Genomic DNA, 17,979 nt, shown 5'->3' with positions numbered 1-17,979 from the left:
TGTCTTTTGTTATTTAATTCTCTTGGGAATGGCTGGAAACCATCAATACGAAAAATAAGAAATTCGATTTGGATAGAAAATGTGTACATGAGCAATGACCTCGATAACACTGGGAAAATATGACAACCACGCACAATAAATTCCTTAAATTTTCAATTGAAATGAAAATAACATATAAGAAAAATAACTAGCATTTTCACTTTTCGAGTGCCAACTGAGATTTTAAACGTGTCTCACCGTGCCCCACAACCAACGAAGTACAGACCATACTGTGCTTTCATAAAAATTCCTTTCTTGTTCTCTCTACGCGATATTTTTATTTCTAGTAACTTTCGATAAACCGACAATAAATCGATATTTTTGTCGGCATCTTGTTCTTCATGATCGCCTGAGGCAGGGAGAAAGGATTCTGGACTTAAAAGACAATAAATGTTGAGTGGACACAACAGCATGGAGCTCCTCAAGCTCCGTGTATTGACTCATTATCAAAGAAATAAATGATTCAAATCATGCGAAAATATAAAAGTCGAGTTGAAAATGTACGAGGTCGAGTTCGAAATATGATGCGGTGAATTGCAAAATGTACCCAGAGTGTGTCGAATACCAAACCTGGAGATCAGTCATATATAGGGTACTGGTTCAGGTAGTTCAGTCCACAGCTTGGAGTTGAAAATTGCGGCATCCGACTTGAGATTTGACGGTGCGAGCAATTATCACATAACGAGTAACTATAGACGCAAGACGCCAGGAAGGCGCGAATAAAAATGTCGCCCATTGATGTAAGATACAAAAGAAGAGTTATAAATTCTCGAACGCTATATAAACTTGCATGTCGGATTTAAAAGATGAATGTAGAATATAAAACTTGCATGTCGAATTTAAAAAATGAATGTAGAATATAAAACTTGAATGCTGAAGTTCAAAACTTGAGCGTAAAATTCGAAACTTGAATGTCGAGTGTAAAATTTGTATGTGGAATTTGAAACTTAAATGTCAAATTCAAGGCACGAATTTTGGCGGGGATCGGTACGCCATAATAAACACTGCACGATTGAAGAATCAACGACATTCCATGAAGTATGTTAATGTTTTAATACTTCACGCTCGTGTTCTTCCTATGTTCGGGACTCTATATCCCATAGAACACTCACTTTCATTATCTAACCATTACAAATTTATTGATAAAAGGGTAAATTTTACATTGACAAAACATGAAAAACTTTGAAAAAATTTACTGCCGTTTCGTACGTTCGTCCTTCGTCGGAGTAAGATACTTTTTGCTCTTTTACTCCGACGAAGGCGTCCGAAATGTCAGTAAGTTTTTTCAAAGTTTTTCATCTTTTCACGATGTAAAATTTACCCTTTTATCATTACTGTTCATTAGAAACAGCTCACACTAGTTTTTAAAAGTGATGGAATTTAAAATTTCTTGCAATTTGTTCCAGTCCGAGGCTATGCAATAAGAATAAGCTAGTTAGCAGAAGTATTTCCTTATAAGAAAATAAATCAAACCCCCATCACTTTGTAAGCTGTTTAATACATCTCTTAGCACAGGAAACATTTCCCCAGAAGTGGAAGGAAACAAACATCATGCCCGTTTTCAAGAAGGGTGATGCAGAGTTTACAGAGAACTAATATCATTACTGTCGCAGATCTCGAAATTGCTGGAAACATGTGTGTACAACAACTTTAAAGATCGACTTCACAAGGAACTCAAGGATATACAAGCGTGTCAGCATGGATTCGTCAAAGGAAATTCATGTACAACTGACAACTCTCTTGGAGGTTCTTGAATAGATTGGTAACATCCCAGACATAATGTACCTGGACATGTCAAAAGCTTTAGATAAGGTCGAGTCACTATATACGTTGGGTATGTTTGGATTCGGGGACCGCCTATTGCAGTGGTTCCACTCATATCTCAAAGATCGCTACCAAAGTGCTACTATACTTGGTGCAACTTCTGATTCTCGATCCGTAAGTTCCGGAGTACCTCAATGCTGAATTTTGGGGCCAGCGTTATTCATTCTTTTCTTCAACGACATGGAGGTCAAAACGAGCAATGCCGCTAGGTTCGCTGACGGCACAAAAATCTTCAAAGAAATATATACAGTCTCCAGACGACGCTCCATTGTTACAGGCCCTTTGAAACATCTATGCAACTGGACAACAACATCTGGCCTCATATTTAACGAGACGAAATGTAAAGTTTATATCATAACAAGAATGAACAAGCCAATAGATTCAACTTAAAGAGTTAACTTAACTCAACAAAGACACAGCAGTGGAAGCAGTTAACTCTGAACGCGATTATGCTTTTAGGTTCAGTTCTAGCAACCTGACTTGGACTAAACAGGTACAAGACCAGGTAGCTCGTGCAAACAAACTACTTGGCTATATTAGAAGAGTAGTATAGGGAATGGGGGTTTCAGCGCAATCTCAACACGGGCAAGACCCGTGTCAAAAATCCACCTACGGACAATCCCCATTCCTAGTGTGGTTGAGGGTAACAGCGCAAATATGTTAGTTTATATATGGAGTGCGAAGAATGTAAGAGAACTTGTAAGAAAGAAGCAGACTTAAAGAAGCATTTAAAGATGAGAAAGAAATGTATGAGCAGCTATGATTGTGGATGTGGTAAGAAGTTTGAGACTAAGGTAAAATTGTATTGGCATTGCCAGGATTGTGAGTATGACTACGACGATCTGAAAAGTGCTTGGAATGAAGCATAAAATATTTCCTATTATATAGATGGAATCCCAAAGCAACTTTGAAACGGTGTCGATACCCGGTAACGGTGAGATTGACGTTAGACAGTTTTGGCGTCAGTCAGAAAGGAAGGTTAAAAGGACGCTCCGAAAAGGTATAGAAGACTTAGGAGCCCTGAAAGCAAGCATAATGGTGGAGGTAAGCCTATCAAAAGACGAGGTAACGACGGCAGCAATGCTGCGATCAAAGTCGTTAGTCATATTAGAATCCACGAATTTGGATAGGTCACTCAGTGAAGCCTTAGAAGCAATAATGGAGTCGCTGTCTAACTATACCAAGGAAGGATCAGGTTGGACAGTGGAGGAGGTTGAAGGAATAGAGATAAGTATGGCTAGGTACGTACCCATCCGAGGAGGAAGTTACGTACCACTACCAGCGTGGGTAGAAAGAAAGAAGGCTATTGTAAACGTGAAAAATGAAGACAATCGATGCTTTATGTGGGCAATCAGGTCTGCACTGTATCCAGCAGAGAAGGATCCCTGTAGGACAAGTAAGTACCCAGAAGATGACTTGGAGTGGGACGGCGTGGAATTTCCCATGCAACTGATAGATATACCGATATTCGAGCAGGAAAATGATCTAGCAATTAACGTTTATGGAATCAGAGACCAAACGATAGTACCGTTAGTCCTGTCAAAAAGCAAAGGAGAACGCGTACATTTATTCTACCACGGCGGACATTACTCATGGGTTAAACACATTAGCAGACTATTTTACAGACATACTAAGCACAAAGGCAAAAAGTACTTCTGCGACTGTTGTTTACTGTCATTTACCTCCCTAAAAGCCTTAAAGAACCATGACGAGATTTGCCGAGGGGTCGAAGAAGTGGCACAACGGATCCAGATGCCCGCCAACAAAGAGCGTTCATACGCAGACCACCAAAAGCAGATGCAGGTGCCTTACGTGATATACGCAGACTTCGAAGCGTTGATAACTAAGGAAGAGCAGAAACGTGGTGCCACGAATAAGGTAGGATTACACGAGATCTGCTCCTTTGGTTACATAGTAGTCAGATCAGACGGTAAAGCAAACCCCCCTGTGATTTACCGAGGTAAGAACGCAGCTAATGAGTTTCTAGAAGCATTGCGAGAAGAGGAGGAAGAGATAAGAGAACAATTAAGGTGTCCAAAGAAGATGGAATTTACCAAAGAGAACCAGGAGGCTTTTACCAAGGCAAAGAAATGCCACATTTGCCAACATACGCTTCTCCAGTTTGGAAGACAAGCAAAGAAAGCGTGGGACGAAGATAGGAAGTATTTAGGAGAAGCTCATTTTAAATGCGGGAAGTATGCTAAGAAAGGTGAGAAGCCAGGAAAGCCCTCCACGCACTGCATTCATTGTCATAAAGCATTCGTTGAAGACTTCTACGTGGATAAGGTTAGAGATCACTGCCACATCACGGGTAAATGCAGAGGAGCGGCTCATTGGAAATGCAATATAAACTTCAAAGTAAATCCAGACATGGAGATTCCCGTGTTCTTTCACAACCTTCGCGGTTACGACTCCCATTTACTCCTTCAGGGAACAGACGGATCCGACGTCAAATGCATACCCAACAACAAAGAGCGTTACATGTCCGTAACTGTAGGTAAGCTAAAGTTCTTAGATTCGCAGCAGTTTATGGCAGACTCCTTAGCGAATCTCGTGAAATACAACACGGAGTTCCCCATTTCCAGTAAATATGGCGCGGAAAGGAAAGGAGTCTACCCATACGAATACATGGATTCCTGGGAGCGCTTTCAAGAATCTTTGCCCAGCAAAGATTGCTTCTACAGCACCCTAAACGAGTCCGGTATAAAGGACGAGGAGTACCAGCATGCGTTAGACGTGTGGGAAAAGTACTCCTGTGAGAACATGGGGGATTACCACGACGTCTACCTACGTTCAGACGTCGTGCTGCTCGCAGATGTTTTCCAAAGCTTCAGAAAGATGGCAATGGAATATTACGGGTTGGATCCCGCGAATTTCTACACAGCTCCTGGACTCAGCTGGAGTGCGCTGTTAAAGAAGACAAACGCGCAACTGGATCTCCTAACGGAATACGATATGTACCGGTTTATGGAAGACGGTATTCGTGGCGGCGTATGCGGGCCCAGCAGACGTTATGCCCGCGCAAACAATCCTGCAGTTGAGTATGACCCAGAGAAACCAACCACCTACATCTTTTACTTAGACGCTAACAACCTCTACGGTTGGGCAATGTCACAGTACTTGCCTGTGAGAGACTTCGAATGGGATCCAGTGAAGTCAATAGACTTCTACATGCAGGTAGGAAAGGAGGAAGACAAGGGTTACATTCTAGAAGTGGATCTGGAGTACCCAGAGCATCTGCACGATGAACACGATGAGTTTCCGTTAGCACCAAAAGCGATAGAGATACCCTTTCAACAATTAAGCCCACTGCAGAAGCAGATGTGTCCCAGATACAAACCGTACAGGAAGCTGACGATGAACCTTATGGATAAGAAGAAGTACGTTGTCCACTACCGCAACCTGCAGTTTTACGTGCGACATGGAATGCGGGTAAAGAAGATTCACCGCGTGTTGAAGTTCACGCAGGAGCCCTGGATGCGCCCCTACATTGACTTTAACACGCAAAAGCGTACCGCAGCTAAGAATGACTTCGAGAAAAACCTCTTCAAACTGATGAACAACAGCGTGTTTGGGAAGACGATGGAGAACATCCGCAAGCGCGTAAGCGTAAAAATAGTCAGCACCAAAGAGGAAGCAGAAGCATACGTGTCACAGCCGGGCTTCGTTAGATACGTAGAAATGCTGAACTTCTACGTGATTCATATGAAGAAAGCGAACCTGCTTCTAAATAAACCCGTATACACGGGGTTTGCGGTGCTGGATTCGTCCAAGTTGCTCATGTATGAGTTTTACTACGACAAATTAAAGCCAAAGTACGGAGACCGCTGTCACCTTTTGTACACAGACACCGACTCCCTAATTCTAGAAGTGCAGACGGAAGACGTCTACCAGGCTTGCGTCGAAGACATAGACGAGTACGACACCAGCGGTTACCCGAAGGAGCACTTCCTTTACAGCGCCAAAAATAAGAAGGTAATTGGGAAGATGAAGGACGAGATGTTAGGCAAGCCCATCGTGGAATACGTGGGTTTGAAGCCAAAGATGTACAGTGTGCTAAAGCTGGACGGCGTAGAAAAGAAAGCCAAAGGCGTTAAAAAATACGTCGTTAAGAAGGACATTACGCACGAGTCCTACTTGAACGTATTACGCACGCGCAAGGAACAGCGGCATAAGATGAACAGCCTGCGCAGCTATGGCCATCAGATACATAACGTCACGCAGGAGAAGGTGTCACTGTCTGCATTTGACGGTAAGCGATGGATGTGCGATGACGGAGTGCACACGATAGCATTCGGGCATCACACAATAAGCAGTTCTTCTTTGACGAACCCACGCGTGGGACCATCGTGAAGATAATACAAGATGGGTTGCCCCTTCTTAGCTATTACGCTTCGGATCTGGTAAGTTTCCAAAGACCAATTAGGATCCGTAGCTCTTTTGGATCCTCCTTCTAATTCGCCCGGTCCGTAGAGATATCGGACCGTGACATTACCTAATCTCTTTTCATGGGGGAAGACCGCCCTCGAACTTCTTACGTAGGACTTGTGTTCCACGTGCTTCTTTTTTATGGTGTCCTTGGGTTTCATTCCCGTAGCCCTGGCCGCCTCGTTGTTCAAAGCCGCAACGACCTGGGGGAGCCGCTGTGTCCATTCCTTGTTTCGCTTGGAGGGATCTTCCAACTCTTTCCAATACTGATACCCAAAGAGACGCTCGGCCAAAGTCTTATTGAATCTTTCGACGATGCTCTGGCCTCTGTGGTACTCAGCTTCGGCTCTTCTTATCTTAGTGCTGTGGTCTTTCAGGGTTTTGGTAACCACGCCCATGAACTCCGTCCCCGCATCCACTTGCAGCAGCTTTGGCCATTTCAGAACGCGCTTATAAATCTTACCTAGGGCCTCTGCGACTTCCCCAGAATCCTTGCTGGTTATGGGTTCGGCGTCCTTGTATCTGCTTGCGATATCAACCACGGTCAAAGCGTATCTATAGGTCTTTCTTCTCACCGTGTCATGTGGTAAGAAAAGCAAATCTGCCTGATGAACTTCATTAGGGGTATTTACGGTAAAGCTGGGCCTGGGAATGTACTTAGGCACGGGAAGACAAACCTGCCAGAGTGTTTGTTTCTTTAACCAATTCTTAGCCGTTTCGTCGGATACCCTGGCTGCGGCTGCGAGTTTCTTGATGGCCGACACTCCTCTCCAATAGCCTTCGGGCCCGTAGTAAATCCTTTTGAGTTTGTCCTCAGTTCGACCCATTATATGAATAGAATCGCGCTTCGCTTGATTCAAGCGAAGGATAGGACAAGATTGATCTTACGTCCGTTAAAGTCCACCGTCTTTCCGTCCACTTTGATGGTGATGTTTATGCTTTCTACCAAACCACAAGGCAAGTCATAGTTTAAAGAAATGGGAGTGTATTCTACCAGGTCAAATGGATTACCTTTTGGTGAAAACTTAGACATAAGAGTGGACTTTTCTCCATTGCTGTAACTGTGGGCCAAATCGCAATAAACTTCGTAAGAGGATGCGACTTTCCAACTTACGGGAACTGCTGTGTTGGTAATTTCCTTGCCTGAGACACCTAGTAAAGATCCCAATGCGTCACGTTTTCCTAGGGTTACCGAGAAATTGTTAGGAAGATTATGTTTGAAGGTCATTTCGTGCGGCAATCCTGTGGTAAGAGTATAACCATGCTTGGCTAATTCTTTTGCCAGTGTGATTGGCGTGTAATGTCCATTTGGGAGCATTACACCTTGATAATTGTTAGACCCCGTATGCTCAGTAACCATGCCATTGGTTAAATTATACCAAGAATTGTACAAAGAGCAACTGACCAACCGAACGTTATGAGCTTTGATGGGGGGATTCAAATAAGTGGTAAAGTCATTCTTGTCGCTTTCCAAAAAGACGATCATTATATATTAGACGCTCATGCTTCGCGTCACTAGTGATCTGAGCGCAGCTCAGAGCAGATACGCCAAGGCGGCACCTCCTGCCAGCCCTGCGACTCCTACGAAGACCAGCTCATTGTCTTTTTGTTTCTTTGACGGCTGGTAGTAATTCTTAAACGAAGGCTTCTGCATGTGAAACTCTGGGTGTGTTTGTGCATAAAGTTTAAAGGCGTAGTCCGTGTTTTCGAAGTTCTTATCCGCCTGCATCTTGTCTTGGTAGTTTTTATCCAACCAATCCCTGTAAGCTTGTCTTTTTTCATTCCAAGCTGCCACATCCCTTTGATACTTTTCCAACGCCAAATCATGCCTTTTCCTCTCGGCATCGCCTTTGTTGCCTCTAACTAATCTATCCAAATATTGACCACCATAATTAGCTCCCGTGAATGCTAACGCTGCAATAACGCCACCTACCAATATGCTAGCCATTTATATTTTAGGCAAGTACTTTTCCTTCTGTAAGTAGTCCTTTAACATTACAGCCCCACCTACAGCGGCGGTCATCTTAGCAAAATTAGCGAAGCTCTTGCTCGGGTCTTCAGTAAAGTCTTCTTTGAGCACTTTCTTACCTACCCAACCAATACCCGCAACGATGGAAGTAATAATAGCTGCTTCTTCAACTGTTTTCATTAATGCTGACGACATTATATTACAAAGCGTGAAGGTTATTCCATCTCGGGTATTCTGCTTCTCTTAGGCTCCTGCGTTACGTGCACGGTCTTGAATTCCACTTTTGGCTTCGTAGCCCGCCACTGTAAGTAGAGGCTGCCTGCTGCTATAGCGAGTCCTAATGCTCCGATAACGTATCCAGGATTAATAAAGGATTCACCTTCGTCCTCCTCTTCCTTCTTTTCCTTTTTGGCTTTGTTCTTCCTGTTCATCTCCGCGAGCTTCTTCCCCGCAGCGACTCTGCCCGGAGCTTTGGGCTTGGTAATTTGCTGAGGGGTTTCCTCCGCCTTCGTTTCGGTGTCACTCATCTTATATTAGGGACTTGAAGGACTTGCCAAGTAACTTGACGACGACTTGATAATGACTTGACAAGTAACTTAAGGATGACTTGGGAATGACTTGACTAAGTACTTGATGACGACTTACATATGACGTGACTAAGTCCCGTGAATGACTTGAGCATCACTTGGGGTGACTTGAGTAGGTACCTCAGCAAGTGCTGCCTTGAAGATCTCCTCGACTTGTTTATCTTTCTTGTAGTCCTTCCAAGACACCAGTACCTCCTTCAAGTCGACGTGCTGAGCTACGTGAAGTCCCAAAGATGCGACTGCCATTAACTTACCGCACTTCAAAGACAACCAGCCGCAGGTTATTTTAAGTTCTTGAGAAATAACATAGTCCTCACTTATGTCCTTTTGAAGTGCCTCCACGTCGTCTATGGGTAGTGCAAGTCCAAGCAGTTTGGTGGCCAGCTTAATAGCGGAGTCTGCTACGGCATTCGTGGTTTTACTTGCAAGGGCGGCTTCGTACCTCTTATGGAACTTCTTAACCTCCTCTTCTGACAACTTATTAACTTGCTCATGCGTCAACTCCTTGCCAATCATTTCCTTACACTTCCCAGAAGACACAAGGATGTTAAGTTGTTCTTTAAGGTTACTTTCATCCAATTGCGCGGGAACTTCATCTATCAACTGCTCAATCTCCATATACATTAGGAATCAAAGATTCCAACCGCGTACGGAAACCTCAAAGAGAAGATCATTTTAGAATGTTGGTGTGTCTTTAAATGCCGCATGTATTCGTGCAACTGTTCTTTGCTTATTTCACCGCCGTAGTCAGAGAGGATGGTTTCCAAATCGGACTTGCTTGGAGTATAAAATACGACAAGTGAACCTATGTTTTCCCTATAAGGCTTAGAGACGCTGGTAAGCTGCTGGGAGAGCAACCAAACGCTGATATTGTCATGTCTGCCGCTAAAGGCAAGCTTCACCAACTCGGAGGTGCGTCTTTTTACGTCGTCCCCACATGCGATGTCATCGAGGATTAAGAGTGTCTGAGTGTCTTTAGGGAATTGTCGATGCCAGAACTTAAGGTGGTTGGATAACTCGTTAGGGTCTAAGATATCCACAAAGAAGTCGTCATCTTTCACGCCTATGCCTTCCCAGGTGCGGTTATTTACATAGGTGGGGCAGAGCAGCACTATGTAGTCGAAACGGTATCTAAAGGGCCCCAATAGCTGCTCTACTACAAACTGCGTTTTACCGCAGCCGGTGGGTCCTACTATCAGAGCGTTACAAGGCATGTGATTTGGTTCCATTATATCTAATGTTCCCTGATATATATGGAGCCAGTGGAAGCAGTAGAAAAGATGGTCAGCCTTGTCAAGAAGAGGTCAGACACAATAGAGGCGCAAAGGGAGGAGATAGAACGACTGAAGGAGCACGTGCAGGAGTTGTACGATAAAATGTCTAGCCTAAAGCGCGCAGAACGGTTTGGCGCTTTGATAACGATGGCAACGTGGGCTAAGGAGTCCGTTCAGGATTTCATGAAATACCCCATGTAGAATGTTAAGATGCGAGTCAAATGGGGGATAAGATATTGTTAAGTAGGGTACGAAACTCCTCAAGAACCGCCTTAGAATGTTAAGATGTGTGTCAAATGGGGTTAGGTAATTGTTAAGTAGGGTACGAAACTCCTTAGAAACCCCCTCAGAATGTTAAATAGGGTGTCAAATGGAGGATAAGATATTGTTAAGTATATATGGACTGTTTAATGTGTAAGAGAATGTTTAGCACCAAACAAAGGCTGCAATACCATGTTCGGCATGGAGTTTGTACGAAGAAGCCCGTGAGTAAGGCCTGTGAGAACTGTGGCAAGGAATTCAGCACTCTTCAAAAGATGCAGCAGCACGTAAGGAAGGAAGTTTGCATACCCCCTAGTAAGGTCTGTGTGGATTGTAATAAGGAATTCAGCCATGTCCGAGGGCTGCGACAACACCAGAAGAAGGGCGTCTGCGAACGTAGGACTACTCAATGTAGTTTCTGCGGTAAGGTACTTAGTAGCCGCCAACGCCTTCAGACACATAAGGAGAAACATGAGGGCAGTTACCGACTCCTTTCTAGGGCGTATGATTTAGAAGGAGTGGATTGTTACCAGTGCGGCGATATCTTAAGCAGATGTCAGCATAAAGAGGAATACCTAAGAAATAGGATAGATTACCATAGGAAGATGAACCGCGCCTTTCCTTCCTTTGAACGTATCGAAGGAGTCCCATGGACCAACAGAGAATATTGGAGACAGGAATGCAACCGCTGCGGATGCGTCAGAGAAGAAGGGCACATCCCTAATTGTTTAACAATTGCCTAACCTCCTTTGCCTCCTATCTTAACATTCTACAAGGGTTTCTAAGGAGTTTCAGACCTCAGTTAACAATTGTCTAACCTCCTTTGCCTCCTATCTTAACATTCTGTGGCCCTTTCAGAATACTTTCCAGGTCCAGTTAACAATTGTCTAACCTCCTTTGCTTCCTATCTTAACATTCTACGAGGGTTTCTAAGGAGTTTCAGACCCCAGTTAACAATTGTCTAACCTTCTTTGCCTCCTATCTTAACATTCTGGTTAGATATATGATAGCACACGCAATGGCATTCCTTGGGGGATTTATGATCACCTTAGGTATATATGGACTGCATTACTTGCGAACCCCCGGTAGACTGTATAATTCTTCATAAGGCGCCTAAAAAATACAGCTGCCTTCATTGCAGCAAAGTATTTCTCGAAGGATCCTTTGTGGGCCATTGGTGCTCAGCAGATCCTAAGGCCCAGCGTACGATGGTAGACGCACTTAAGAGTGCAGCGGAGACTCAGGTTCATAAGTAACTATGTCAAATATCCACCTACCATCCTTCTTACCATGACTCATAACATGGGTAACATCCTGCCCTTCAATGGCGTACCTTATTCTATCGGGCGCCCAGAGGGTGTACGTCCTTTTTTTATTCTTCAGCACCAAACGCAGGCGGTCAATGTCTTCGAAGACCACGTAATTCTTTACCTCGTAAATCTCCCCCACCACCAAATCCTTCCAGTGCGTTTGTATGAACTTTAGCTTATTGAATTTGTCCTGATCCATATATTCTATGGAATATCTTTAAGTGCGTCTTTAAGAGGGGATGTCAGCAAAAATCGAACAATTTTGAAATTTTGTGGCAACGGTCAAAAAATCGATTTCGCTCATATTCTAACCTTAGGTAGACCTTATTCTAACTAGAACCACTATGTAGTTTGTTTTTAAAAATATCGCTTATTTTACGAGAAAAACGAGGAAATTGATTTTTGCGGATTTCAGCCTTTTGACGGCGGAAAGAAATCGACTACTTCAGAGCCTTCGCGTCGCAAAGAAAAGTAATTCAGACATATAAAACCATTATAATCTTATCAATTGGTATCTAAACTTGTTTTAGGAAAATGTTCAGCTATCTCAGTTTCCTTTTTCAAGACGAAAAAAAATTTTTTTTGACCCATACATTTTACAATACCAAGAGTATAGAAAGTTTAAAAAAATATTTTGGTATGTGCTATATAAAATAATGGGCTAAAATTTGGGCTAGTTAAAGTTAAGATGCTATATAATCTCATTCCACTGAAATTTGGTTGGGTAAATTATTTATCGCGTAAATAAAAAGCTTGAAATTCTTAAAAAATTCAGCGATTTCTCTGTCGGCAAAGATCAGTCGATTTCAATAGTTCTGCACAAACAACGCAATAAATCCGAGTTTGTTCGTTTTTCGAGCAATAATCTAAAGCAAAAATACTTTAAAAGGCCTAAGTTATTATTTTTAAGATAACGAAGAATCTTTTGAGGCTCAGATTCAAACACGCTTTGCTATTCGCGACTGAGAAGTGGACTGAGTATTGTAAGCAAACTTGAATAACTAACAAAGTGTCTAACGATTACAGTAGGGATTGCTCACCATATTTTCGGATTACTTCAGACTATTCTGCTTTAACCGTTGAATATTATTTATAGTTAGGTGAAGAATAAGTAGTCGTTCTATTTTTCTTGCTCCTACCATGATAAATTGGGAAAGGACGGTAATCTGAGATGTAAACATGTAATCCACAATGCATGCCGCTTAAAACAATACACGTCACCAGTGACACCAAACTGACAGTGACATCTGATTCTAGTTATGCATGTTGTTTTCCACTGCTAGATAGAATAGAAATACAATAAGAAAAATTCAGATGCGAGTTGGTGTTGTTGCTTAAGGTGCTTGTAAACATAAAATGGAAGCTAGTTGCTCTTTTAAATCTTTGGTTGGAGGAAGCTGTGGGTTCGATCCAAAGGACAGGAAACGAGATACTACCATAATCCCTTTATTGGCCTGCAGAAAGGAGATTTTCGACCACAAGACCGCCTTTGCGTTCTCTGGCCCCGAAAATGAAGTTGACTTGATCTTGAGTCGGGCAGCCATATTTGTTTGTCCAAATGATGTTGATACGTGGTCAATATGTCCATTCCATCGTTCAAAATTAGGATTGGGATGGACAAGAGGTTGCAATACAAGGTGCAGAGTACCTGTTGAAATATCTAAGCATCAAAAGACCAAAGGAAAATGGCCGAGATTTGAAAGAGGAATAGGAAAATCCGATTCGTCTATGATATTAAATAAGACTGGCGTATTCCTACAAGTAGGTTCAGGTCAGTAACAAGTTTGCATTCCTAATGATCCTCGAGGTTTGATTTGCGCATTTTTTCTTTCTATGAAATACTTTTATAGTAATAAAAATGTTTCTTTCATTTACTTGTAGGAATGTGCATAAATTGCAGAAAAACTCTTAAACAACTCGAAGACTCCGATCCACAGACTCCGGTCACCACCAGCGCCTCCCAAAAACAGGAACTGGATGAACAGAGGATTGTTGAGCAAATAAGTAATTTGTCGCTGGTAAATATCTTTTCTCCTTGAAAACTGAAGGAATGCTTTTATTACTAAAATAAATTATTTTTGTGCGTTAGTGCTGTTTTCAAAACCCTTGGTTATTTTATATTTGTTTATTTGTTAGTCGGTTTGGTAATCAGATTAAATTAGTAAAGGCGGCGCGAGTGGCGGCGGATTGGTATAATATGAAAAAGTGTGGAGCGGGAAATGGGAAGGGGAGTGGGAAGGGAAGGGAGAGGAAGTGGGAAACTCTGAAAATCAACAAAACGTTAATGCGTATTTTACATGTTTTTGTGGGTCGGGAATTTACGTATTCTACCGATAAATGAAATCAGAATTAGAAGTGCGTTCATTTTCTTATATTTTTTAAAATTATTTTTTCTGTTAAATAATTTTAGGACGAAAAGGAGGAGGTGACGTTTAATCCAAAGTTCTCCACGCCTACAAGTCTGTATCAACCAAGCGAATCTTCTTACTTATCCGTCACTGTGGAAGAAATGGAGGTTGTTCCTTCCCCAAAAGAAAAATTGAATGCCTTCCTTTGTTCACGGGACATTAGCCCTATTCGTCATTCTCTTTCGTTGCCATGGGAACAAACATCAGAGCGCACAAAGCGTTTTCATATCCGGAAAACGCAACAGGTTGTAGATGCATGCCTGAAGGAGATTGCTCCTGAAGATTCTGAAATGCTATTTTCTGCATTGAAAGAAACGAAGTCTAATAAATGTAGTGTTGATAACTCCCTTATGGAGGCTTTATCTGAATGCTACAATAACAGCAGTTGTTGGAGCACCCGCAGACAGATATTATCCATCATGGCGGACAAATTGAGTTTTAAAGAGCTTCGCAGGTGGATACCTAGTTTGACAAGATATCGCTTCAATCTTGCAAGACACCACCTTTTACTCCACGGCAGAGGGGCAGTTTTACCTTCCACTAAGAACACGCGAATGTACGTTCAACCAGAAAAGCTTGAGCACTTCATTATATTCATTACCAGCTCACATATTGTACAAGATTTGCCATTTGGCGAGAAAACGCTTAAGTTATCGTCACAAACAGAAATCAGGATCCCAAATGTTATACGATCTTTGATACCTGAGCAAATTATTTGTCAGTACCAAAGCTATTGTCAAGAGACAGGTTTCAAACCAATGAGTCGTAGTTCGTTATGCAGAGTTCTCAGCGTATGTTCAGCTTCAATACGCAAATCTTTACAGGGCTTAGACAACTTTTCAGCACTTGGAGCAAAAGCCTTTGATGATCTTGAAGAGTTGGTTGAAAAGCTTGGAGACACTTACGGGAATGGGCTTACTTGGGCGAAGGAAATAAAGCAGAATCTCAAACTAGCAAAGCGTTACTTCAAAGGCGACTATAAGGTAAACTAAATGTTCACTTTCAGTTATTCTGCAACAATTCATTATTGAAAGCGCACGCTGCAGTAAAATCCCAAGCTCCAAACCAATGAGCATCATGAAATACATGCATAATATCGTTATAATGTTTTGTTGAAGGTTCACGTTACCAAAAGCTCAAAAGTTGCAGATCATTGCAGAACGCACGCCCTAAGTTATCCAAGTGAAGATGACCACATGGTTGACTGTGACCACGAGCATGACCTGAAATGCGATAGATGTAACTTATTTCCTGTAACTCTGAAAGAAATAAAATGCGTAGTAGAAAGCACTAGATGCACCTTGGAAGATAAAGGAGAAATGGAGTTCTTGATCTCCCAGTCCGCGCAGAACATCGAGGCCTGGAAGTCCCATCTTTTACGATCAATTAATCAAGATCAAGCAAGGCAAGAAATTATTAAAGATTTAAGAAAGGAGGCAGTGCTTTTAGTTTCCGACTGGGCAATGAAGTTTTTGCCAAGAAAGTTCCGAGAAAGCCAGCAAGACTGGTTTGGTAAGCGCGGGATCCCCTGGCACATAACTGTTGCCATGACCAAAACAGATGAAGGAGAAATGAAAATGTTGACGTTTGTACATATATTTGAAAGCTGCATTCAGGACAGTCCTGCTGTTCTGGCTATTTTTGACGACGTTCTACAGCAACTTAAGAGCATCACTTCTGACATTACCTCTCTTTACCTCAGACAAGATAATGCCGGATGTTATCATTCTGCATCGACAATCCTTGGCATTTATCAGGTTGCATCACAAAATGACTTTAATCTAGTGCGCATTGATTTCTCAGACCCGCAGGGCGGCAAAGGCGCATGCGATAGAAAGGCTGCAACTATCAAGAATCATATGAAGAAGTATTTAAACTCAGGACATGATATAGATACTGCTCAACAAATGAAGTGTGCTATGGAGTCATTTGGAGGAATCCCTGGGGTAAGAGTAACACTGTGCGGCGCTCAAGCTTCTCCAGACTTATCAGAAAAATGGGAAGGTGTGAGCTTTATTAACAACATCGCTTACAGCAATGAAGGAATTACAGTTTGGAGGGCTTATGAAATTGGTGCTGGCAAATTTATGCCTTGGAGTAGCTTTAATCTGCCCAACAAATTGCCAAAGCTCAACAAGATTCCAGATTATGAAGTATCAAAGGTTACCTTTCTTTCCATCAAAGCAAGAAAAATGCCGACAAAAAAACCCGCTCTTAAAGCTGAGTCACTGCAGAAGGTAAAAAAAGTTAAGGATAATGATGATGATGATGATGACGATGATGATAATGATGATGATGTCAACTTAACAGAAGATAACCAAGACGAAGATAGTGAGGGCGCGAAAATTGGTCGAGATGACGAAAATGCGTTATTCTTTTGCCCCGAAGAAGGCTGTATTATGTCTTTTCAGAGATATTCTTCTCTCGAAAAGCATATTGATTATGGAAGCCACAAATATGTTCTTGAGCATGAAACTCTGTATGACAGAGCTATGATTATGTACGCTACAAAGCTAGAGCATGGTGCTACTGACGTTCCTCAGATAGATGGGGACACTACCGTCAATCTAGATCATGATCAAGTGCTTCCTAAAGGATGGGCACTAAAATCAGCAGCAAAACGAAGAAGATTTAATGAAGCACAGAAAAACTATCTAACCGATATTTTTGAAAACGGAGAATCAACTGGAAGGAAGGCCAATCCTGCAGCTGTGGCCCAGACCATGAGAAGGGCCAAAAACAAAGATGGCTCAAGTATGTTCAATAAGAATGAATATCTTACGTCGCAACAAATTGCAGGCTTTTTCTCGCGTTTGGCAAGAAAAAAGAAGCTAGGCTCAGCTGATGACGAAGACAACGATGAAATGAAGAAAAATGAGGAAAACAAAGAAAAAGAATCGTTTCATGTAATGAATGAAGTAATGGAACTGGTTTCTGCACAACATCCAATCATGTTTGATCATTACAATATCTGCGAAATGGCATCCAAATCCAAGCTATCATCTTTTTCAATCCAAATGCTTCAGGAAATCTGTGCCTCCTTCGAGCTTGAGACGTCTCACATTAAGACAAGACGCAAGAAGCCATACTTACATCTCCTGCAAGAATTAGTCAACACCTGTATTTGCAGTGCGAGAACCTGAACATCTCTTATGGAAAATACAGCGATTTCCACGTTTATTTTGAAACGTTCGCTAATTAGCACGTTTGAAGTGTCAGACAGTCTGTCTCTCTTGAAGGTAAAGTTTGTTAGTTTATCCTCAGTTACCTAGGAAATTCATCTCAAAAATATGAAACACACGACGATATCTTATAATAAGATGTCACTGTCAGTTTGGTGTCACTGGTGACGTGTATTGTTTTAAGCGGCATGCATTGTGGATTACATGTTTACATCTCAGATTACCTTCCTTTCCCAATTTATCATGGTAGGAGCAAGAAAAATAGAACGACTACTTATTCTTCACCTAACTATAAATAATATTCAACGGTTAAAGCAGAATAGTCTGAAGTAATCCGAAAATATGGTGAGCAATCCCTACTGTAATCGTTAGACACTTTGTTAGTTATTCAAGTTTGCTTACAATACTCAGTCCACTTCTCAGTCGCGAATAGCAAAGCGTGTTTGAATCTGAGCCTCAAAAGATTCTTCGTTATCTTAAAAATAATAACTTAGGCCTTTTAAAGTATTTTTGCTTTAGATTATTGCTCGAAAAACGAACAAACTCGGATTTATTGCGTTGTTTGTGCAGAACTATTGAAATCGACTGATCTTTGCCGACAGAGAAATCGCTGAATTTTTTAAGAATTTCAAGCTTTTTATTTACGCGATAAATAATTTACCCAACCAAATTTCAGTGGAATGAGATTATATAGCAT

At 41.9% G+C, this 17,979-nt stretch overlaps 3 protein-coding genes across 3 annotated transcripts in view; 2 read left to right on the top strand and 1 right to left on the bottom strand.

The window, feature by feature from the left end:
• Positions 1–17,979, bottom strand: part of LOC116307267 (uncharacterized) — a 48,576-nt gene that overhangs the window by 17,978 nt on the left and 12,619 nt on the right. The window lies entirely within an intron of this gene.
• LOC148905650 (uncharacterized) lies at positions 13,007–14,380 on the top strand. Its single transcript, XM_089040238.1, has 4 exons — positions 13,007–13,463; positions 13,574–13,710; positions 14,103–14,207; positions 14,264–14,380. Exons 1-4 carry the CDS (start codon positions 13,049–13,051, stop codon positions 14,378–14,380), a joined length of 774 nt encoding a protein of 257 aa, XP_088896364.1. The 5' UTR covers positions 13,007–13,048.
• On the top strand, positions 14,503–17,627 carry LOC148905649 (uncharacterized). Its single transcript, XM_089039669.1, has 2 exons — positions 14,503–15,083; positions 15,219–17,627. The coding sequence occupies exons 1-2, from the start codon at positions 14,520–14,522 to the stop codon at positions 17,241–17,243; spliced, it is 2,589 nt and encodes an 862-aa protein (XP_088895795.1). The 5' UTR covers positions 14,503–14,519; the 3' UTR covers positions 17,244–17,627.

Source organism: Actinia tenebrosa, unplaced genomic scaffold (assembly GCF_029948245.1).
Source record: "Actinia tenebrosa isolate PJP-AT-01 unplaced genomic scaffold, QUT_ActTen_1.0 PGA_scaffold7__59_contigs__length_16204524, whole genome shotgun sequence".
In the NCBI taxonomy this organism is placed as follows: Eukaryota; Metazoa; Cnidaria; class Anthozoa; order Actiniaria; family Actiniidae; genus Actinia; species Actinia tenebrosa.
This window is presented reverse-complemented; position numbering and strand designations above follow the sequence as displayed.

What these genes read in the sequence shown, in the direction of transcription:
- LOC148905650 (XM_089040238.1), top strand. Translation starts at nt 13,049, where the DNA reads ATGGAAGCTAGTTGCTCTTTTAAATCTTTGGTTGGAGGAAGCTGTGGG. An exon ending in AAATAAGTAATTTGTCGCTG is followed by an intron (nt 13,711 to 14,102) that starts GTAAATATCTTT and finishes AAATAATTTTAG; the next exon opens with GACGAAAAGGAGGAGGTGAC. An exon ending in TCACTGTGGAAGAAATGGAG is followed by an intron (nt 14,208 to 14,263) that starts GTTGTTCCTTCC and finishes ACGGGACATTAG; the next exon opens with CCCTATTCGTCATTCTCTTT.
- LOC148905649 (XM_089039669.1), top strand. Translation starts at nt 14,520, where the DNA reads ATGGCGGACAAATTGAGTTTTAAAGAGCTTCGCAGGTGGATACCTAGT. An exon ending in ACTTCAAAGGCGACTATAAG is followed by an intron (nt 15,084 to 15,218) that starts GTAAACTAAATG and finishes GTTTTGTTGAAG; the next exon opens with GTTCACGTTACCAAAAGCTC.